At 40.9% G+C, this 17,113-nt stretch overlaps 1 protein-coding gene across 1 annotated transcript in view; it reads right to left on the reverse strand.

Annotated features, from left to right (window-relative positions):
• The window catches only part of CACHD1 (cache domain containing 1), a 196,495-nt gene that overhangs the window by 19,853 nt on the left and 159,529 nt on the right, over positions 1-17,113 (reverse strand). Inside the window, exons 14-17 of the mRNA XM_038413098.2 lie at positions 15,006-15,148; positions 14,065-14,246; positions 12,201-12,311; positions 4,005-4,127 (exon numbers count right to left, since the gene is read on the reverse strand). Of these exons, the coding sequence (XP_038269026.1) occupies positions 4,005-4,127; positions 12,201-12,311; positions 14,065-14,246; positions 15,006-15,148 (559 nt within the window). The remainder of the gene's footprint in view (positions 1-4,004; positions 4,128-12,200; positions 12,312-14,064; positions 14,247-15,005; positions 15,149-17,113) is intronic.

Below are 17,113 nucleotides of genomic sequence, written 5' to 3' on the forward strand. Positions count from 1 at the left end.
TGTCTTTATGTTTTAAAGAAATGGGTAGGTTAAATATGGCTGTAAAAAGAAGCTTTAACAAAAACTCTGGCTAATAAAAAAAAAGTCAGTCAAAAATTCAATGGAAATAGTTTTTAAAAGAACATATCAATATTTCCCTGAAGTTTACAAACAAACCAGTATTGCAGCAATATACTAAAAATTGAGAATCTCAAGGTGGAATTGACTGGACACAGAAATAAGACCACTTGTTTTATTTCCATTGTCTAATTTGAGAGGAATACACAAAGTAAACCAATAGCATAAATAGTGAAAAACAACAGATTTTAGAAGTTTTAACAGCTTAATCTGAAATGTTACCAATAACAAATGTAAGGACTCTCCTACAATTTTCCACCAGACATTGTCCCTTTAAAGTACTGTCAAGCTTTTAGTTTCATTTTAATGGGGGAGGGGGGAAGTCACCTCCACTTAATATTCTTATGAAAACGTGAATCTCCATTAAACTCCAAATTCACACACCACTTCCCTTCCTATTCCCAGCTCTTCCAGAGTGACTCTGGGAAAAGCATGCAATCTGTGCCTTTGCCCCTCCATCTGTAATATGGGGTGTTGGGAAGCGTCATTCCATAACTTTCATAAAGTGCTTTGAGATCTTCTAATAAAAGGGCTTACAGAAAGACAAATATCTTATTTTCCTTCTCTCCCATGTCCCTTTCCTGTCACCCTCTTTTTCCCCAGCCACTGTTGTGCTATCAAACCCTTTTCTCACAGTTTCCTTCCCACTCTGGCTCTGCAGAGGCTAAGCCTCCTTCTCCTTGCAAGGCCTTTCCATCTCTGGCAGTCCCTCTGCACAGCATGCCTGCCTCCCTTCCTCTTTCTGTTACCATAGACACAGAAAGCAATGCCTCAGGGGAAGGCAAAGGAGCAGGCATCCTAGGGAGAGGGCTTAGTCTCTGCAAAGATCAAGAGAACGTGTGGCCACAGAAAGGAAACTGGAAGAGGTTAATGTAGGCCGCTTAATGCTCCTGAAGAACTCAGCAGGAGTAGAGCTAAAGTCCCCCAGCTTAACAGTAGCTTTGGCTGGGTCCTGCAGCTGTGCATGCATTCCCGCCTCCTGCCTGGGGCTATGAGAAACTGCAGGAGCTGCTTTACAAGTGTACAATTCCCACAACTTATGCTCAAATAAATTTGTTAGTCTCTAAGGTGCCACAAGTACTCCTTTTCTTTTTGCGAATACAGACTAACACGGCTGCTACTCTGAAACCTGAAATTCCCACAACTGCGTGTACAGTGTAAGGTCCTGACTGTATCACCTAAATGTAAAAAAACCCCACATACATAATTTTAAAGGTAACCTGTACAAAAAAAATAGATAGACTTGTACCCTTCACAATATAAGAAAGAGGTGTGAAAAGTTAACAGAATTTTTTTCCGACCCAACTTTTGTTTTGACATGAGAAATTCAGCTCGTCTGCTGTTTTTCCTAGAAGATGTTATAGACAACTGGTGAACTAGTAGACTTATGATCACAAATACCATGGGTTGAATCCTGATTGATTGGAGATGGGAAATTATTTTTATTCACACTGTTCAGTCTGACTGTTTTGGGTTGGGTTTTTTTTTTTTGGTCTGGCTTTGAGGACACCAATTTAAAATCAAATGCCCGATAAATACTTGGAAGATAGGCTCTTAAAAAAACCAAAACAGTTTGAACACCACAGTGATTCCAGGGCTGAGAGCACCCAATTCTGTGTTCTGTGATGGAGAGTTACAGCTAAGTACTCAATCCAAGACTTGATATTCATGATATTGTAAAGTTGAAAAAAGAATGAAGCACCTAGACAAAAACAAAAGTGAAAAAAACAAAACAAAACAAAACAAAAACCCCAAGCCAAAATCCCTGACAGACCTTTTTTATACATCACAAAAGCATAAAAAAAAAGCCACATATACATTTTTACCTTAATTTAAGGTCTCCTTGAAGCATTCCAAAAATACTTTATCAGCTACTCTATCCATAATATAGAGGATTTTCGCTGTGTGAGTCTTCAGTGGCAGGCCAAGGGGAAAATGAAACATTCAGACATGTGTAGGCCACACCAAGTTAAAATTATGTACCAAAGAGGAGACCAAGCATGTTACACTACATTTGTAGTAAGAAAAGGAGTACTTGTGGCACCTTAGAGACTAACAAATTTATTAGAGCATAAGCTTTCGTGAGCTACAGCTCACTTCATCGGATGCATTTGGTGGAAAAAACAGAGGAGAGATTTATATACACACACACAGAGAACATGAAACAATGGGTTTATCATACACACTGTAAGGAGAGTGATCACTTAAGATAAGCCATCACCCACAGCAGGGGGGGGAAAGGAGGAAAACCTTCCATGGTGACAAGCAGGTAGGCTAATTCCAGCAGTTAACAAGAATATCAGAGGAACAGTGGGGGGTGGGGTGCGGGGGAGAAATACCATGGGGAAATAGTTTTACTTTGTGTAATGACTCATCCATTCCCAGTCTCTATTCAAGCCTAAGTTAATTGTATCCAGTTTGCAAATTAATTCCAATTCAGCAGTCTCTCGTTGGAGTCTGTTTTTGAAGCTTTTTTGTTGAAGTATAGCCACTCTTAGGTCTGTGATCGAGTGACCAGAGAAATTGAAGTCCACATATCTATTCAGGGGATACCATCATAGGGCCTAATCACATCAGCCACACTATCAGAGGCTCGTTCACCTGCGCATCTACCAATGTGATATATGCCATCATGTGCCAGCAATGCCCCTCTGCCATGTACATTGGCCAAACTGGACAGTCTCTACGTAAAAGAATGAATGGACACAAATCAGACGTCAAGAATTATAACATTCAAAAACCAGTTGGAGAACACTTCAATCTCTCTGGTCACTCGATCACAGACCTAAGAGTGGCTATACTTCAACAAAAAAGCTTCAAAAACAGACTCCAACGAGAGACTGCTGAATTGGAATTAATTTGCAAACTGGATACAATTAACTTAGGCTTGAATAGAGACTGGGAATGGATGAGTCATTACACAAAGTAAAACTATTTCCCCATGTTTCAGAGTAGCAGCCGTGTTAGTCTGTATTCTCAAAAAGAAAAGGAGTACTTGTGGCACCTTAGAGACTAACAAATTTATTAGAGCATAAGCTTTCGTGAGCTACAGCTCACTTCATCGGATATTTCCCCATGGTATTTCTCCCCCGCACCCCACCCCCCACTGTTCCTCTGATATTCTTGTTAACTGCTGGAATTAGCCTACCTGCTTGTCACCATGGAAGGTTTTCCTCCTTTCCCCCCCCTGCTGTGGGTGATGGCTTATCTTAAGTGATCACTCTCCTTACAGTGTGTATGATAAACCCATTGTTTCATGTTCTCTGTGTGTGTGTATATAAATCTCTCCTCTGTTTTTTCCACCAAATGCATCCGATGAAGTGAGCTGTAGCTCACGAAAGCTTATGCTCTAATAAATTTGTTAGTCTCTAAGGTGCCACAAGTACTCCTTTTCTTTTTGCGAATACAGACTAACACGGCTGCTACTCTGAAACCTACATTTGTAGTATTACTTATTTGATGTGACAACTTAAACAAAATAGTTCTTAATATTCATACTTCAAATCAATTAAGCGGATTGTGTGATTTTCATATGTAAACAAACTTTGTTCTTTCATACGGTCAGTGTCACCAGTTAAGTATCTAAAAATACTCCAGGATAAGAACGAGTAACGGAATGAATGGAAGCTGTGTTCATCTTATAATGAATTTATGGGCATTTGTATTAAGCCTGAATAATACAAATAAAAATGAATTATTTCCCCTTTTTATACTTTATTGATTGTTCATATACGTTCAATGTCTGATATCAAGAGTCCAGATTGTCCTGATGAAGATAATGACAGCAGATTGCAATACTGAAGGTGAGCTAGAGCAAGAAACAGAATGTTTGAAGATGTACCACATGAAAAGGAAGACTAATTTAACTCAGTAACCCAAAGGTGTACCTTATTTTGTTGCCTCCATCTTGGTTGCAAACTGGTAGCAAGTCCATTAGAACCTTATAGAAGTACCTTAGAGTAAAGTCAATGCCCATCACAGCCACAGAATGTCCTGAAGACATTTGTGCACTAAAAAGAAAAAGAGAGGCAGGTTTGAGAACTATATGAATAATTGAGCATTCAAAATACTTTAGATTGCTGAGTTCGATATGAAGTAAATACAGACAGGCGTCCAACCCCCGCACCATGTAAATGACACCTACCCAGGCTCAGACCTGCACTCAGTTAAGAAGTGTAGCTCATGCCCTGTCAGGCTTATTTAGCTTAGAATAAAAGGTATTTTAAAAACACATTTGCTGAAATGTTTTAACGAACATATTTTGAAACCCACTGTGAACAGGACAGTTGTATGTTAACATGCAATTGGTGGTCGAGGTGAACAAAATGCCCCCACCTAGATTTTACTTTTAACCAGCTAATGCGTTAAACCTGGAGTATTTCCCACAATGGAACAGGATCATGGCTGAGTGCTGAAGAAACCCAAAGTTATCTCCCTGCATTTTAGCTCATTTATATGCAGCCCACCCAGTATTTGCTTAGTGATTCAGCTTGTATCCCTTGCATAGCAGAAAGCACAGTAAGAACCGGAGTCTTTCTTCTAGATGTTTTGCTTGAGCACATCACTTGCACTCTTTCTATAGCAAGTCTGTAGAGAAGAAGAAAGCATCAAATACCAGAAAGACTCATTTTCCACTGCATTCCCTTATGCCATATGATCTGGTCTTCATTACGCCAGAGTGATTCTTTGCTGGAAAGAGAGATGAAAGGCTCAAATGTGGTGAAGTGATCTAAGCAGGTAATTTAAGGGGCCAACAGATATTCACTTTCATTACACATATAATAATATAAGTTAGCGTTAAAAATACCCTAAACAAAAAAGAAAACATCTCCTTCCCCCATCCCCCGGCATCACCACAGTTCACAGCCCCTTACGCTCAGCACCAATTACAGAGCAATACCTGCTTCCTGGGGGAGGGTGCTGCTTAAAGAATCTTTTCAGCTTCTAGGGAACTGAGTGACCTGCAGATCTTCTGCTTATTATAATTTTTATGGCTTTTTACTCACCCTCCTACTATGCCAAAGGGAGTATGAAGCCTCTCTTCAGGTTACGTGAAACCTCCCCGGGGGGGAGGGGAGGGAGGTTGTTTTTATTCTTAATCCAAAACTTTGTCTTTATTATTTATCTAGTTTAAACTCTTTAAAGTGTATTCTTCTCTAGCATAAAGAGGGGTTGCCCCCTTCTGGTCATAATGTTTATTACTTCAAATAGATTGGAAGTTACAAAGCAGAGAGCAAAACACAGGACGACACCATATTCCACGCTTTTTTTAAAAAAACGTTTTCTGCAGTTCTTCAAAATCTCTTTTCTGCATAGGACAGTACGCCACTGAGGTGTGTGGCTACAAACCTTAAAGTCAGCTGACAAAAAAAAGGGTTCATGTAAAAGCACATTAAGGGCAGAAAATATAGTTAATATTATACTAAATGCTCCTCGCAGACAAAGACTGTCATGTTTAACATCCTATCAAGCTCACCATGGTTAACCCTGGAGTGAGTCCTAGCTGACATGATGATAGACATATACTGAGGGCTAGATTGCATTTAAAATTATATGAGTTAACGTGTTCTGCCCCACAATGTAATTTTCCAGCAGAGAGAAACCACACTTGGACACAGATTCATGAAAATTCACATTCAGGAATAAAGCAGGATCTTCAGTTTTTGTGGATGATTAAGAGCAGCAGCTGCTGTGAATTATAGTATCCTGTCCATGTGTGGAGGTCTGCTGGTGTCCCCATTTTGCTCAGCAGCTCAAGAATACACATGGTTACCTTAGCAACTGACACATCAAAGACCTACAAAACACAATCTTAGAGCGCATATGCCAAAGTATTCTTCACAACAGTGCTGGAAAGCTCTCCCATTCCTCAATCATTTGTTTTTATTTTCCCACCCATGCTGTTTTCTCCATTAACTATGCAATACTCCAAAGAGTGCTCGTGGCCAGAAATTGGTGGACGGTTAGAAAGTTCACAGCAAAAACAATATGCTTTCTTAGGGTTCTGGTTTGTTTAAAGAGTTCTTGTTCCATTAAAAGCACCCAAACCAGCAAAGTCTCCAGTGACATTCCCTTTAATGGTTAAGAGCCTGTGAAACTCCAAAACAAAACAACAAACAGGACATCACTTGTATTTCCAAAGCTCCCTGCCTTGGCAAATCCTGTCTTCCTTTCTCAGGAGAGTAGCCTAGACGTTCCCTGTAAACGTCCCTGAGCCCAGCCTCTTCTAGATAGGACACCAACTTCTTCTTCTTCCCACCTCCACCCTCTGCCAGGATTTAACCCCCAAACCCCCATGCCTGCTGTCTGGCTTGGCAGGGCCTCCTCCTAGGAGCACCACAAGGGAGTGACAGTAAAGAGGGACCCCCTTCTTTGGGATACTGTATACCCCAGAGGTTCCCAAACTGTGGGGCATGCCCCCCCGGGAGGGGGGTGCGAAGGAAAATGTTCGGGGAGGGGAGCACAGAAGGGTGCAGGCCAGCCCCCATGGGTGGCAGGAAGGGAGCGCCACCCTGCCCTGTTCCGCTCTTAACTCTGCTCCAGCCCCACCCCCAGCCACGGCCCTGGCTCCTGGCCTCACACCCAGACCTGGCGCTGCACCCAGCTCTTGCGCTGCTCCTGGCCACAGATCCACCCTCAGTCTGCTTATCCCTGTCCGCATCTCCTCGGCCCTGGGAGCCACAGCCCTGCTTCCGGCCCTGGCTCCCAGACAGTGTGTTAAGGGGTGTGTGACCCTGAAAAGTTTGGGGACTACTGCTGTATACCCACTCATCAGAGATTATGTTAATGCCTCTTTCCCTTCTAAGCACCCTATATATTGATGGGAGTATAGACCTATTTAATGTAATACTATTTTGAAACTTTTTAAAAGAATTTCATCTGTGAAGATGGAATCAAAAATGTCAATGCCTAGATACAGCAGCCAGTGGAACGGGACAGCTGGCCTCACAATGCAGTGGGGGCTTCTTTGCCAATATTCCAGATGCTGACCATCTGATGATTTTTCACACAAATAAAAAGCAGATCAATCAGTTCTAGTGGATTAAAGAAACCTGTCTGTGCTATGACTCCACCCCTCTAAAAGAAAACTGGCCTGATGAAGTGATCGTGCTCATGTTGTTCCACAATATATACACTGAGGTCCATAATTTCAGTCAATCCTAAAACTGTTCCCTGCACAAAACTGAGCCCGTATAAAAATTGTGGCCTTTAGTTTTGTGAGGGCAAAAATCCACAGAAACATGAGATCATATCTATTTACATGTGCAAGTCAGGTAGACATCACAGAATACAGAACGTGTAAAGACCAGTTTGCATTCTCAAAAATGTTACTAGTGGCACTTTAGAGGATGGTTTTGCTAATTTAGCTCTTGAAGCTTAATCCTATAAAGGTAAATAATGATGAAATATCTTCCCAGCTACAGCACTAATTAAAACTTTGTCCATAGCTATATTTTACCTAAAAATCCCTTTGGACATATCAAGCATATAATCTTTTAATAGATACATTAAATTAAATCTGTTCTTATCTTAAAAAATTTCAGGGAGACAGGATTCCAGTGTAATACAATCATATTTGGTTCTATATAACAAGAAGGAGAACTATAATGTCCTGAAGACGTCCGCCCCCCATAAAAGCCATACAAAAGGCTTCTAAAAGTATTATTTTAACTTCACTTTTGGGCACTAATCCCTTCCAATTATCTGATATATTCTGTATTAGAAAAAACATTATTTTGTGCATGGATTGTCTTTTTCACAATCTTTGGAAGCAAATATTATGTCATATATAACAGGAACAAGAGAGAAGCAGTCATTTCATGGATGTATTCTGATGACATCAAACATCAACAGAAGAAGTTCAAGTACTGTGCACTGGCAAGGGATGAACAAGATGATCATACTGGCTGAGAGCATGGAAGAAGTTAAGAGGCACAATCAAGTGAAAAATTATATTTGAAAGAGGAAATTAACTTCTATTATTAATGACAATTTAGATTATTACAATGAAAACATATTACTTCTCACTGCTGCTGCTTATTTTCTTGGGGTATTTCATTCAGCTTGGACATAAAAATTTACTGATCAGTTTCACTTTTGTTTATAGGTCTCTTTGCAATTTCACTTCCTGGTAACAGAATGCTGTAATATTTGGTCCCAAACACAGCAGGAACTGTTTTAATCTGAATAGCTGTTTCTAAAGAAAACATTAGGCCTTTGGAATGTTTTTTTAAACACAAAACCTAATTTGGGGGCTTAACCCATGGGACTGTATCCTTTTGATCAAGCAATACTTGGAGCCTCAATGACAACCATATAAGTCTCCCTAAAATGATCTGAACTGTCTCTTATTAAACAAAACAGAATAAAAAATAAAAAATTGATATATCACCACAAAGAGCCAGTACATGTTAGTCCTCAGAGAAGAAGCTCTTATTCTCTTAAATGATTCCCCATGTGAAAAGCTCCACATAGTTACGTAGCCCTGACTGATGCTGCTGCCAAGGAAGATGGACAGATGTTTTGCTGTGGGAAAGATCAAACAAAGTCTACATATTTCTGAAGAAAAACTAAAAGCAGCCCTCAATATTTTAAAGTTTAGAAACAGCACTGCCACTAATGTCTCCAACTCAGAGCTGGCCAAGCGAACTATTTAGCAGAGCAATGCTAGAAACCAAGTTCTTCCTGCTGGGATGTTAGTTAGAGTGTGCATAGCAGACAGCACGCCAATAAAAACGCTGGAAAAGATTCCTCATACAAACCAAACTGAGTGGCTAATATTTATCTCTGAAATATTACAGTGTCTCTAGCAGGAATATTAAGAAGGTGTTCAATATGAAGAGAGCTATAGAAGTGAAAACTGAATTCTTCAAAGATTGTATGCCCTAATCTGATGGAATCTCATCATTTGGTTGAATGTGGCCTGAAGACAAATTATTTTAAATCATCTGATCTCTGAATCACAAAGGATCCTTTCAAATATTGAAGTGGTTTTATATATAAAGACCTCACCTCTCTCCTCAGAGTCTCCTGACAGTAATGACATAAGACATGCAGCAATGAATGTCAACTCCAGAAACAAAGTGAAACACACTGAACATTTTCTTAAAAAAAAAAAAAAAAGTTAATGTAGGCCCTCTCATTTTAAGTCATAGAAGAATCAGCAATACACAAAATGTGTCTTCCTACATCAGGACGGTGTTTATAGCTATGGGTGGTGTGTTGTTCCAGAAGTGGGGATGGATCTTTTGTTTTGATTTGGTTCCTGCTTGTAGAGGCTGGCATGAACAGTTTCTTCCCATATAAACAAGTACATTTTTGGACATTCTTACACAAAATGGCTAAGCTCTAGGTTTTAAATGGCACAGGCCAGGGGCTTTCAAAATTTCATATAGAGAAATTCAGGGTATGTCTACCCTGCAATGTAAGCCCAGATTTAGTAGAGCTTGAGTTAGCAGACTCTGCTTTTGTTAACCTAGAGCTTGAGCATCTGCACTTATTTGAAACCCCAGGTTAGGAATTGCTGACCCTTGGGTCCCAACCTTGGGCTCCAGCATCCACACTGCATGAGGTGGGCCGGAGTCCAGCCACTCATATCCCAGACTTCCTAGCACCCTCCCAAAATGTGGCAGCTCTAGACCTTTGTTTGTGGTGCAGTGTAGGAAAACTTGACTGTCTAGAAGACAAAGGAAGTCAGCCTACGGGATGGTGGGTATTTTTGGCAGACTCCCAGAGTACGAGTCTAGTGGGGCTGAGTCTGTACTGCAAAGCAACGGGCTTGACTGCCGAGTCCCAGCTTGACTCAGAGCTTCCATCCGCATGGGGTCCTGGGTCAGCAGAATGTGCGTGTAGATGGAAGGGGGATTAGGTGTTAGCCTGAAGGGGGATTAGCCTGAGTTTGATATACCCTCAGAGCATCTTATGGCCCTACCTTCCCCATTTGCAAGGGTGCAAATTACCTCCCCTCCCATTCAACACCATGCAACGTCACTATGGCCAATACAGCAATTACTTACATGCAACAGTAATTTCAGGAAACGAAGGAAAAAGTTGATCAGTTTATTTGGCTATCTGTTCTGTCCGCATCTCTCCCCTGCCCCGCCCCCGCTTCCGCTGCCTCTTGCTGAACCTTCTCTTCTCCCATTGCACAGGCTTTCCTGCTCCTCCTCCAGACCCCCCCGTAACTGCTTCACAGACCAAAGTTTGGGTATTGCCAGCACAGACACAAAGCAGCCAACTGATGTGCACAACATTGCTCACATTGGTACCCATAAAATAGACCTGAGTAAGGTGATATTGTAAGTAAATAACTCAAGCTACAAGGATCTGAAAATATACCGGAATTGAAGGAATGGATGGAATAGGAGAACGTTCTCATTTTAGAAAAACAAGTCGCCGTGTTAGATGAAAAGCAAATTAGAAGAGCAGGCGCTTCCAAAGGGGCTGTACAAATTATGCTCCCAGATAGTGTATATGAAGGGGCTGAAAGCTGATAGTGCAACATGCTAAAAAGTTCAGGGGGACACAGATATAATCTCCCAACATACATATCATAGTTTAAAATTTGTATGAAATCTGGCTGCTCTATTTCGTTTGACCCACAATATAGTCCATGACCGATATGCCATGACGTTCACTATGAAAACTAACAAAGCTGCTCTCATGCATACAGCATAATATTGTGGCTAGCCATGCACTGGCACACAGGCAGCCGAGGTTAGTGCAAGCTACCTTCCCCTAACTTCCTTGTTTTCCTGATTAAGGGTGAAAAACTGCACACAGCCCAGTGAGTGCAAGGGCTATAGAGGTCTCAAACCACCAGTGGCACTAGACTCCCCAAAATGGGAACAATGGTGTAGGGAACTGGCTGTGTGCAGAGTGGAGTGTATACTGCACCATTTTCTAAGGGCGTTGCACGCTTCCCCTATGTTCTAGGAGGCATTGTGCCAGTGCTGCACCACACTCAGTGGAACTGCTGGCTCATAACCACAGTCTGGCTCAACGTTAATTTTTCTTTATTAGACCTTATTAAGAGAAGAATGTTGTCTCAAGGAAATTAAAAATTGTATGCTGGGACATACATGGCATATACTTGGTTGTATTGTGAAGAGGAGGGGATGGGAAAAGAAGAGGGCAATAAGGGGAGGTTATTAATATAGGAGAGAGGGAGAGAGAGAGAGAGAGAGAGAGTTAGTGACCAACTGAGAAAGTGTGCATTTCTTAAGACTACACTGGAAAAAACAGAGCTAACAAGAGTACCACTTACAGCAGGGATCGGCAACCTTTGGCACACAGCCCATCAGGGTAATCTACTGGTGGGCCACGAGACATTTTGTTTACGTTGGCCATGTGCAGGCACGGCCCCCCGCAGCTCCCAGTGGCTGGGAACAGCAAACCACGGCCACTGGGAGCAGCGGGGGGCCGTGCCTGCGGATGGTCAACATAAACAAAATGTCTTGCGGCCCGCCAGCAGATTACCCTGATGGGCCGCGTGCCAAAGGCTGCTGACCCCTGATTTAGAGAAAGAACACACATGAAACAAGATAAAGCTTCTCCTTTAAGTAGAGGGGGAAGGATGTAATCAAACATACACAGAAGAAGTTTAACTAGAAGATGGGCTTATTTTCTAAAAATTCTCACCAAAAAGCTAGTGGCATAACACAAGGGGTGGGGGGAATAGGGTATATACTCCAAAGTTCTTGACTCAAGGGGCATTTTTTTCATGTTTATATTTTACGTATATCAAAACTCTACTCCAGTTCACCCATAATCACATTCAGGCACAACAAACCTTTTGGGAACTTAGTCTTATAACTCAAGTTTTGATAAACCTCCAAAATCTGTGCAATTCTCCCCCAGAATGGATTTTCCAAAAACAGAGCTTCAATTGGATGTTTCCCCTGCATCTGTGTATGTTCTTTCCATTTTACTGAAGGCTCTTTTGGGACAAGCATTGTGCCTGCTCCCATTGGGAAGCACATGGCCTATTGTGGCTATAGCAAAAATAATTAATCACAGATAAAGTCTTTACAAGTCAATTTCAAGATTTTTGGATTGATCAAATATTCAAAATGAAATTTTACCTTGAAGAATGAACAGTGTGGCTGATTGTAACAACATAGCCAGCTCCTCCAACATCTAAATAGGGACCGGTGAAAGTTATTAGCCCCGGATTAGCCACTGCATGCAAGTACCTAGTAAAGACCAAAACAAGCGTTATTTATGAACGAAAACCAGTCATTTTAAATGTAAAAAATGAGGCTTACACAAGCATTTAATTGAATGCCCTGTAAGCAGCACTACTGAAGTCAAAGACACTGCTCACCGTGTTGGAAGTTAAGTAGGAGTTTTTAAGTAAGCAGGATCAAGGCCCGAAACAGGCTAACTCAGTAGGATCATGTTACTCAACATGAAAAATCATCCTATATTTTTCTATACAAACACATTTCACTGTATCACATTAAAGTAAAGTAAAATATTTGGATTATTTAAATCAAATCTTATTCTGAATAATGTTTGATTTAAAAACCAACTGGGTCATACATCCTTGAACGAAGTGTGATTAAATTCACTTTGTAGGCAGAAAGGAGAAAGTATTCTTTTATACAAACAAAACTCACATGTGCAAACTTAAAAAACTGTTAGAAAATGAATATTACATATTATTAATTTGAAGGGTTACTGCCACCTAAAATAACTCTCACTTGCATCGGAATTTTTTAACATTATTGTGACAAGTAACACCTCAAGGTTCTCTAACTGTAAGAGGTGAAAGTAAAACTGTCTCTCTCTTTTTCCAATTTATTTACTTTGCACATTTGACATCACTTTGAGCAGAGACAATTTCACTGTTGTTTGCTTTATACGTTTTTCACATGTCCCTGCGGCCCACTGCTTCCCGCAGCTCTCATTGGCTGGGAACGGCGAACCGTGGCCACTGGGAGCTGCGGGAGGCCATGCCTGCGGACAGTCACGGTCAGCAAGATGTCTCGTGGTCTGCCATCAGATTACCCTGATGGGCTGTAGGTTGCCAACCACTGCTGTATACAGTTCATTTATAGTGTGAGCTCCACAAAGCCATCTAATTGCGTGAAGAGAAAAATTACAGCAAAAATCTTGAATTTATGTTCAGTATTTTGACTACAAAAATGTAAATGATTGAATACTGGAGCAGAAAAAGACCCAAAGAAAGGTGAGTACTCCCAGTCCAGAACTATGGTAATTATTTTTCAGGGGAAACATGGGGCAGTGGAGCTGTGGAACAAGCAATGCCACTAGTGATTTAGAGCCGTGATGATAGAGCCACAGGGTAGGAACCCTAAGTTTACTTATGTACCCCAGTCTCTAACTTGATTGTTCAGAGCCATACTGCAGCATCACCTGCCTGGCTTCTTTTAACAAAACATATGTTAAAACACACTCAAGAGTTCTCTCGTGTCAAATCTCATTTGTTATTTATATTGTATACAAATATTTTCCTAAATCATATGTTAACTGCAGCTATTAATTATGCACTTAGCCAGAAAATTCCTATTTGGAAATACAGTAAGAAAATCCATCGCAAACAAAAACTGCTGCATAAAGTATCAATAGCCAAAATTGCCATGAGGAGCTGAAATTAATACCGATAGATCCTAAAGGATGAATAAAGTAACAGCATGGACTTCAGTTTCATGTGTAAATATTTTTATTCTTATCCTGTACAAAGGGATAAGAAATAGAAACTATCACAATAAACAGTTATGATTTACAGCAAATAAAAATTGGAGTAAAATTACTATTAAACACAATATGTTTTACTGAGCATATAAATTATTTAATTATAAATGTATTTAACTATCCTTTACAAACACAGCCTACTAATTCTACATAAAATATTTTGCCCAGTTCAATATTATCACCCTGTAAGATTTCTGAAACCTTTGATAATGGGACCCTAAAACTCACCATTGTCTCCTAGTGGGATCAAATGTTTTGTCCATTAGAGAACCAGGATAAATTCTGAGCACCCCATTGGGCGTTGCTATGTAACGGCGGACAATGTAACTGTTCAAGCTACTCATTTCCATTTGTGTCATCCATTCATCTGTGACGTGACTGGTAGCCATTACTTCATTTCTGACAGAGAACTGCAAAACAAAGACAGACCTAGCAGGCTTCCTATAAGACTTGCATGAAAAGATAGTAAGCTGCTTGCAGGGTTTCCTAAAGACCTATCAGAGATAATCTAAACCCAATTACTTCTTTAAAATCTTCTCACACCAGATGGAGTTAGCAAATTCCTAGTAAAGAAAAAAGCTTGTTATAATGAAATATTGTTATTATCTGCACAGCTTTTAACATTTGCTTTTCACTTCAGGTAAATATAAATACTGCCCCATTTGTACATAAAACAAAGTTTTCTCATTTAAATGTATAAACACACAAAGGCATCCCCTGACCCAACGTTTATTACAGCCCCGTTCTGCATATTGTTAATTCTAATTGCAGCTTGTAAACTTTCTTCCTGGGGAAAAGGGCCCTTCTTCCCACCCTTGTGGTCTCTGAGCCCCTTCCCCCATCCAATTTCTCCACCACCCTTGAAACCCTCATGTCAGAGCACCCATCCACCCAGCTGAGGAGTGGACAGGATTCCCTTTCAACCCAGTTCACACTGCTTCTTCAGGTGAGAGGGGTTGCTGTTGTTCAACAGGGGTCACACTCATCCATCCAAAGGGCTGAGCACAGTGTCTTTGCAGCAAGAGAAGAAAATCCTAGTATCCTACATGCCCAACACTCCCATAGGCCAAGAGCCAACCCAAAGGACACATGTGAAATGGGGACCAGCATGGTAACCAATAAGGGCAGGACGGGGGAAGGGAGGGAGAAGAGGGATTTAAATAGCATACTTTAAGTCCAGGGTTAGCAATAAGACGAGTGTTGTCGCTTAGGTATGCCGTGTAGTGTTCCACCATCCGTTTGGTCTCAGGTTGGCTCAGATGTTCATACGGAGAAGAAAAACTACCTGCAGACAGCATTACTGTAGGGCTTTCTGAAATAATAACGTATTAGAGAATTAAAAACAAAGCACTATGTTCGGTATATAATACAGGCCATCCCATCACAGAACACCATCTGATGTAGTATCCTGTCTGAGACTATAGCCATATAATGAAGGTACAGTACTATAGTATGGAGGGCAGGGAAATCTCTTCCTGACACAAGCTGATCACCAGTTTTTGCCTTGAAACATGAGGATTATCGTCCCAAATAATAACAGTAAGACTTATAAGCACAGATCACATCCTCTTTTGTTTTGAAACCTACATTTCATTTGAAACTTTGGAATGTTACAATGCAAGACATGGGTTACAATAAAATGTCTATTTCACAGTCATATGAGCATGGCTTTGAACAGGCTGGCTACGTACACCTTTCTGTAAGGTAGAGAGGGTTTGAGTGTCTTGCTGTAGGTTGTGGTGGTTTCAGTTTCTTAAGGGAAACGAGCAGATCAGTAACAGCAGCTTCACTTCACTGCCTGTCTAGCCCTTATCTGCTGACAGCGTTCTGCAGGCATTGCAGAAGAAGCAAGTCTTAAGGTGGGCTCTTGAGGAAGACAGGGTAGTGGCTTAATGGGGATTTTAGCTCTGGGACAAAAAGTTCAAAGGTGCTGGTAAGAGAAACCGACGAAGGTATGATGAAGGCTGACATGTGGAGTGAAGGGATGGCTAATGACATGATAAAATAATACAAATAAGTTGTGAAGGTAAGCACAATACATGGAGAATGGGGAAGCTAATGATGAGACTCAAAGAACTTTGTGGAAGAAAACTGGGTTTATGTGGGACTATGCAGAGGCCACCTTGAAGAACAACTGTGACTTTCAGGTTGTTAACACAGGGAGAGGCACAAAAAATACAAGTCTGCCAAAACGGAGGATGGAGTTTGCTAATATGAACAAGGGGGCAAAAAGAGTGACTACAGGAGATGTACAGAATAGTCTGGGTGTATGCTTCCATTGAGCAAGAAATGTGATATTTAAAAGGCAAAGCCAAAACAGAACATAAACAAAAAAAAATAATCACACAATGACAGTGAGGGGGCTGGGATGCTGAGAAATTGTTTTTTTTCTTGAATATTTAATAAAGGGGAACCAGATAATGTTCATCTTATTGTTTTTCTCAGTGTGCAACAGTATCCAGGGGAAGAAATTCCCAACACCTTAGAGACAATATTTACACTATGGAAAGGTTCTCCATTTTCCCACACCCCTCCCAAAGCATGCCACTGCACATCTAGCAGCCTTATCTATCCCAGTCATCACTTAATAAACCTCTATTGTATTTCCTCATCAGCTTTCCAGATTAAACTGTCTGAATCAATTATATTTTCTCTCATACGGAGTCTCTCAACATTATTGGCGTGCATCCCTGGACTTTTTCCATTAATGTCATGTCTTTTCTAAGGTGAGTCCATTATGTGATTCCCTTTTATCAAAACCGGGCATCATATTCAAGACAAGAATGTAGGGTTTTATATAATGACACAATAGTTTCCATATCATCATCTAGTTCCTCTGTAATACAGTCCGACATCTCAGTCCCTGGAAAAATCATGGAGCAGGTCCTCAAAGAATCAATCCTGAAGCACTTAGAGGAGAGGAAAGTGATCAGGAACAGTCAGCATGGATTCACCAAGGGAAGGTCATGCCTGACTAATCTAATCGCCTTTTATGATGAGATTACTGGTTCTGTGGATGAAGGGAAAGCAGTGGATGTATTGTTTCTTGACTTTAGCAAAGCTTTTGACACGGTCTCCCACAGCATTCTTGTCAGCAAGTTAAGGAAGTATGGGCTGGATGAATGCACTATAAGGTGGGTAGAAAGCTGGCTAGATTGTCGGGCTCAACGGGTAGTGATCAATGGCTCCATGTCTAGTTGGCAGCCGGTGTCAAGTGGAGTGCCCCAGGGGTCGGTCCTGGGGCCCGTTTTGTTCAATATCTTCATAAATGATCTGG

This window comes from Dermochelys coriacea, chromosome 8 (assembly GCF_009764565.3).
Source record: "Dermochelys coriacea isolate rDerCor1 chromosome 8, rDerCor1.pri.v4, whole genome shotgun sequence".
In the NCBI taxonomy this organism is placed as follows: Eukaryota; Metazoa; Chordata; order Testudines; family Dermochelyidae; genus Dermochelys; species Dermochelys coriacea.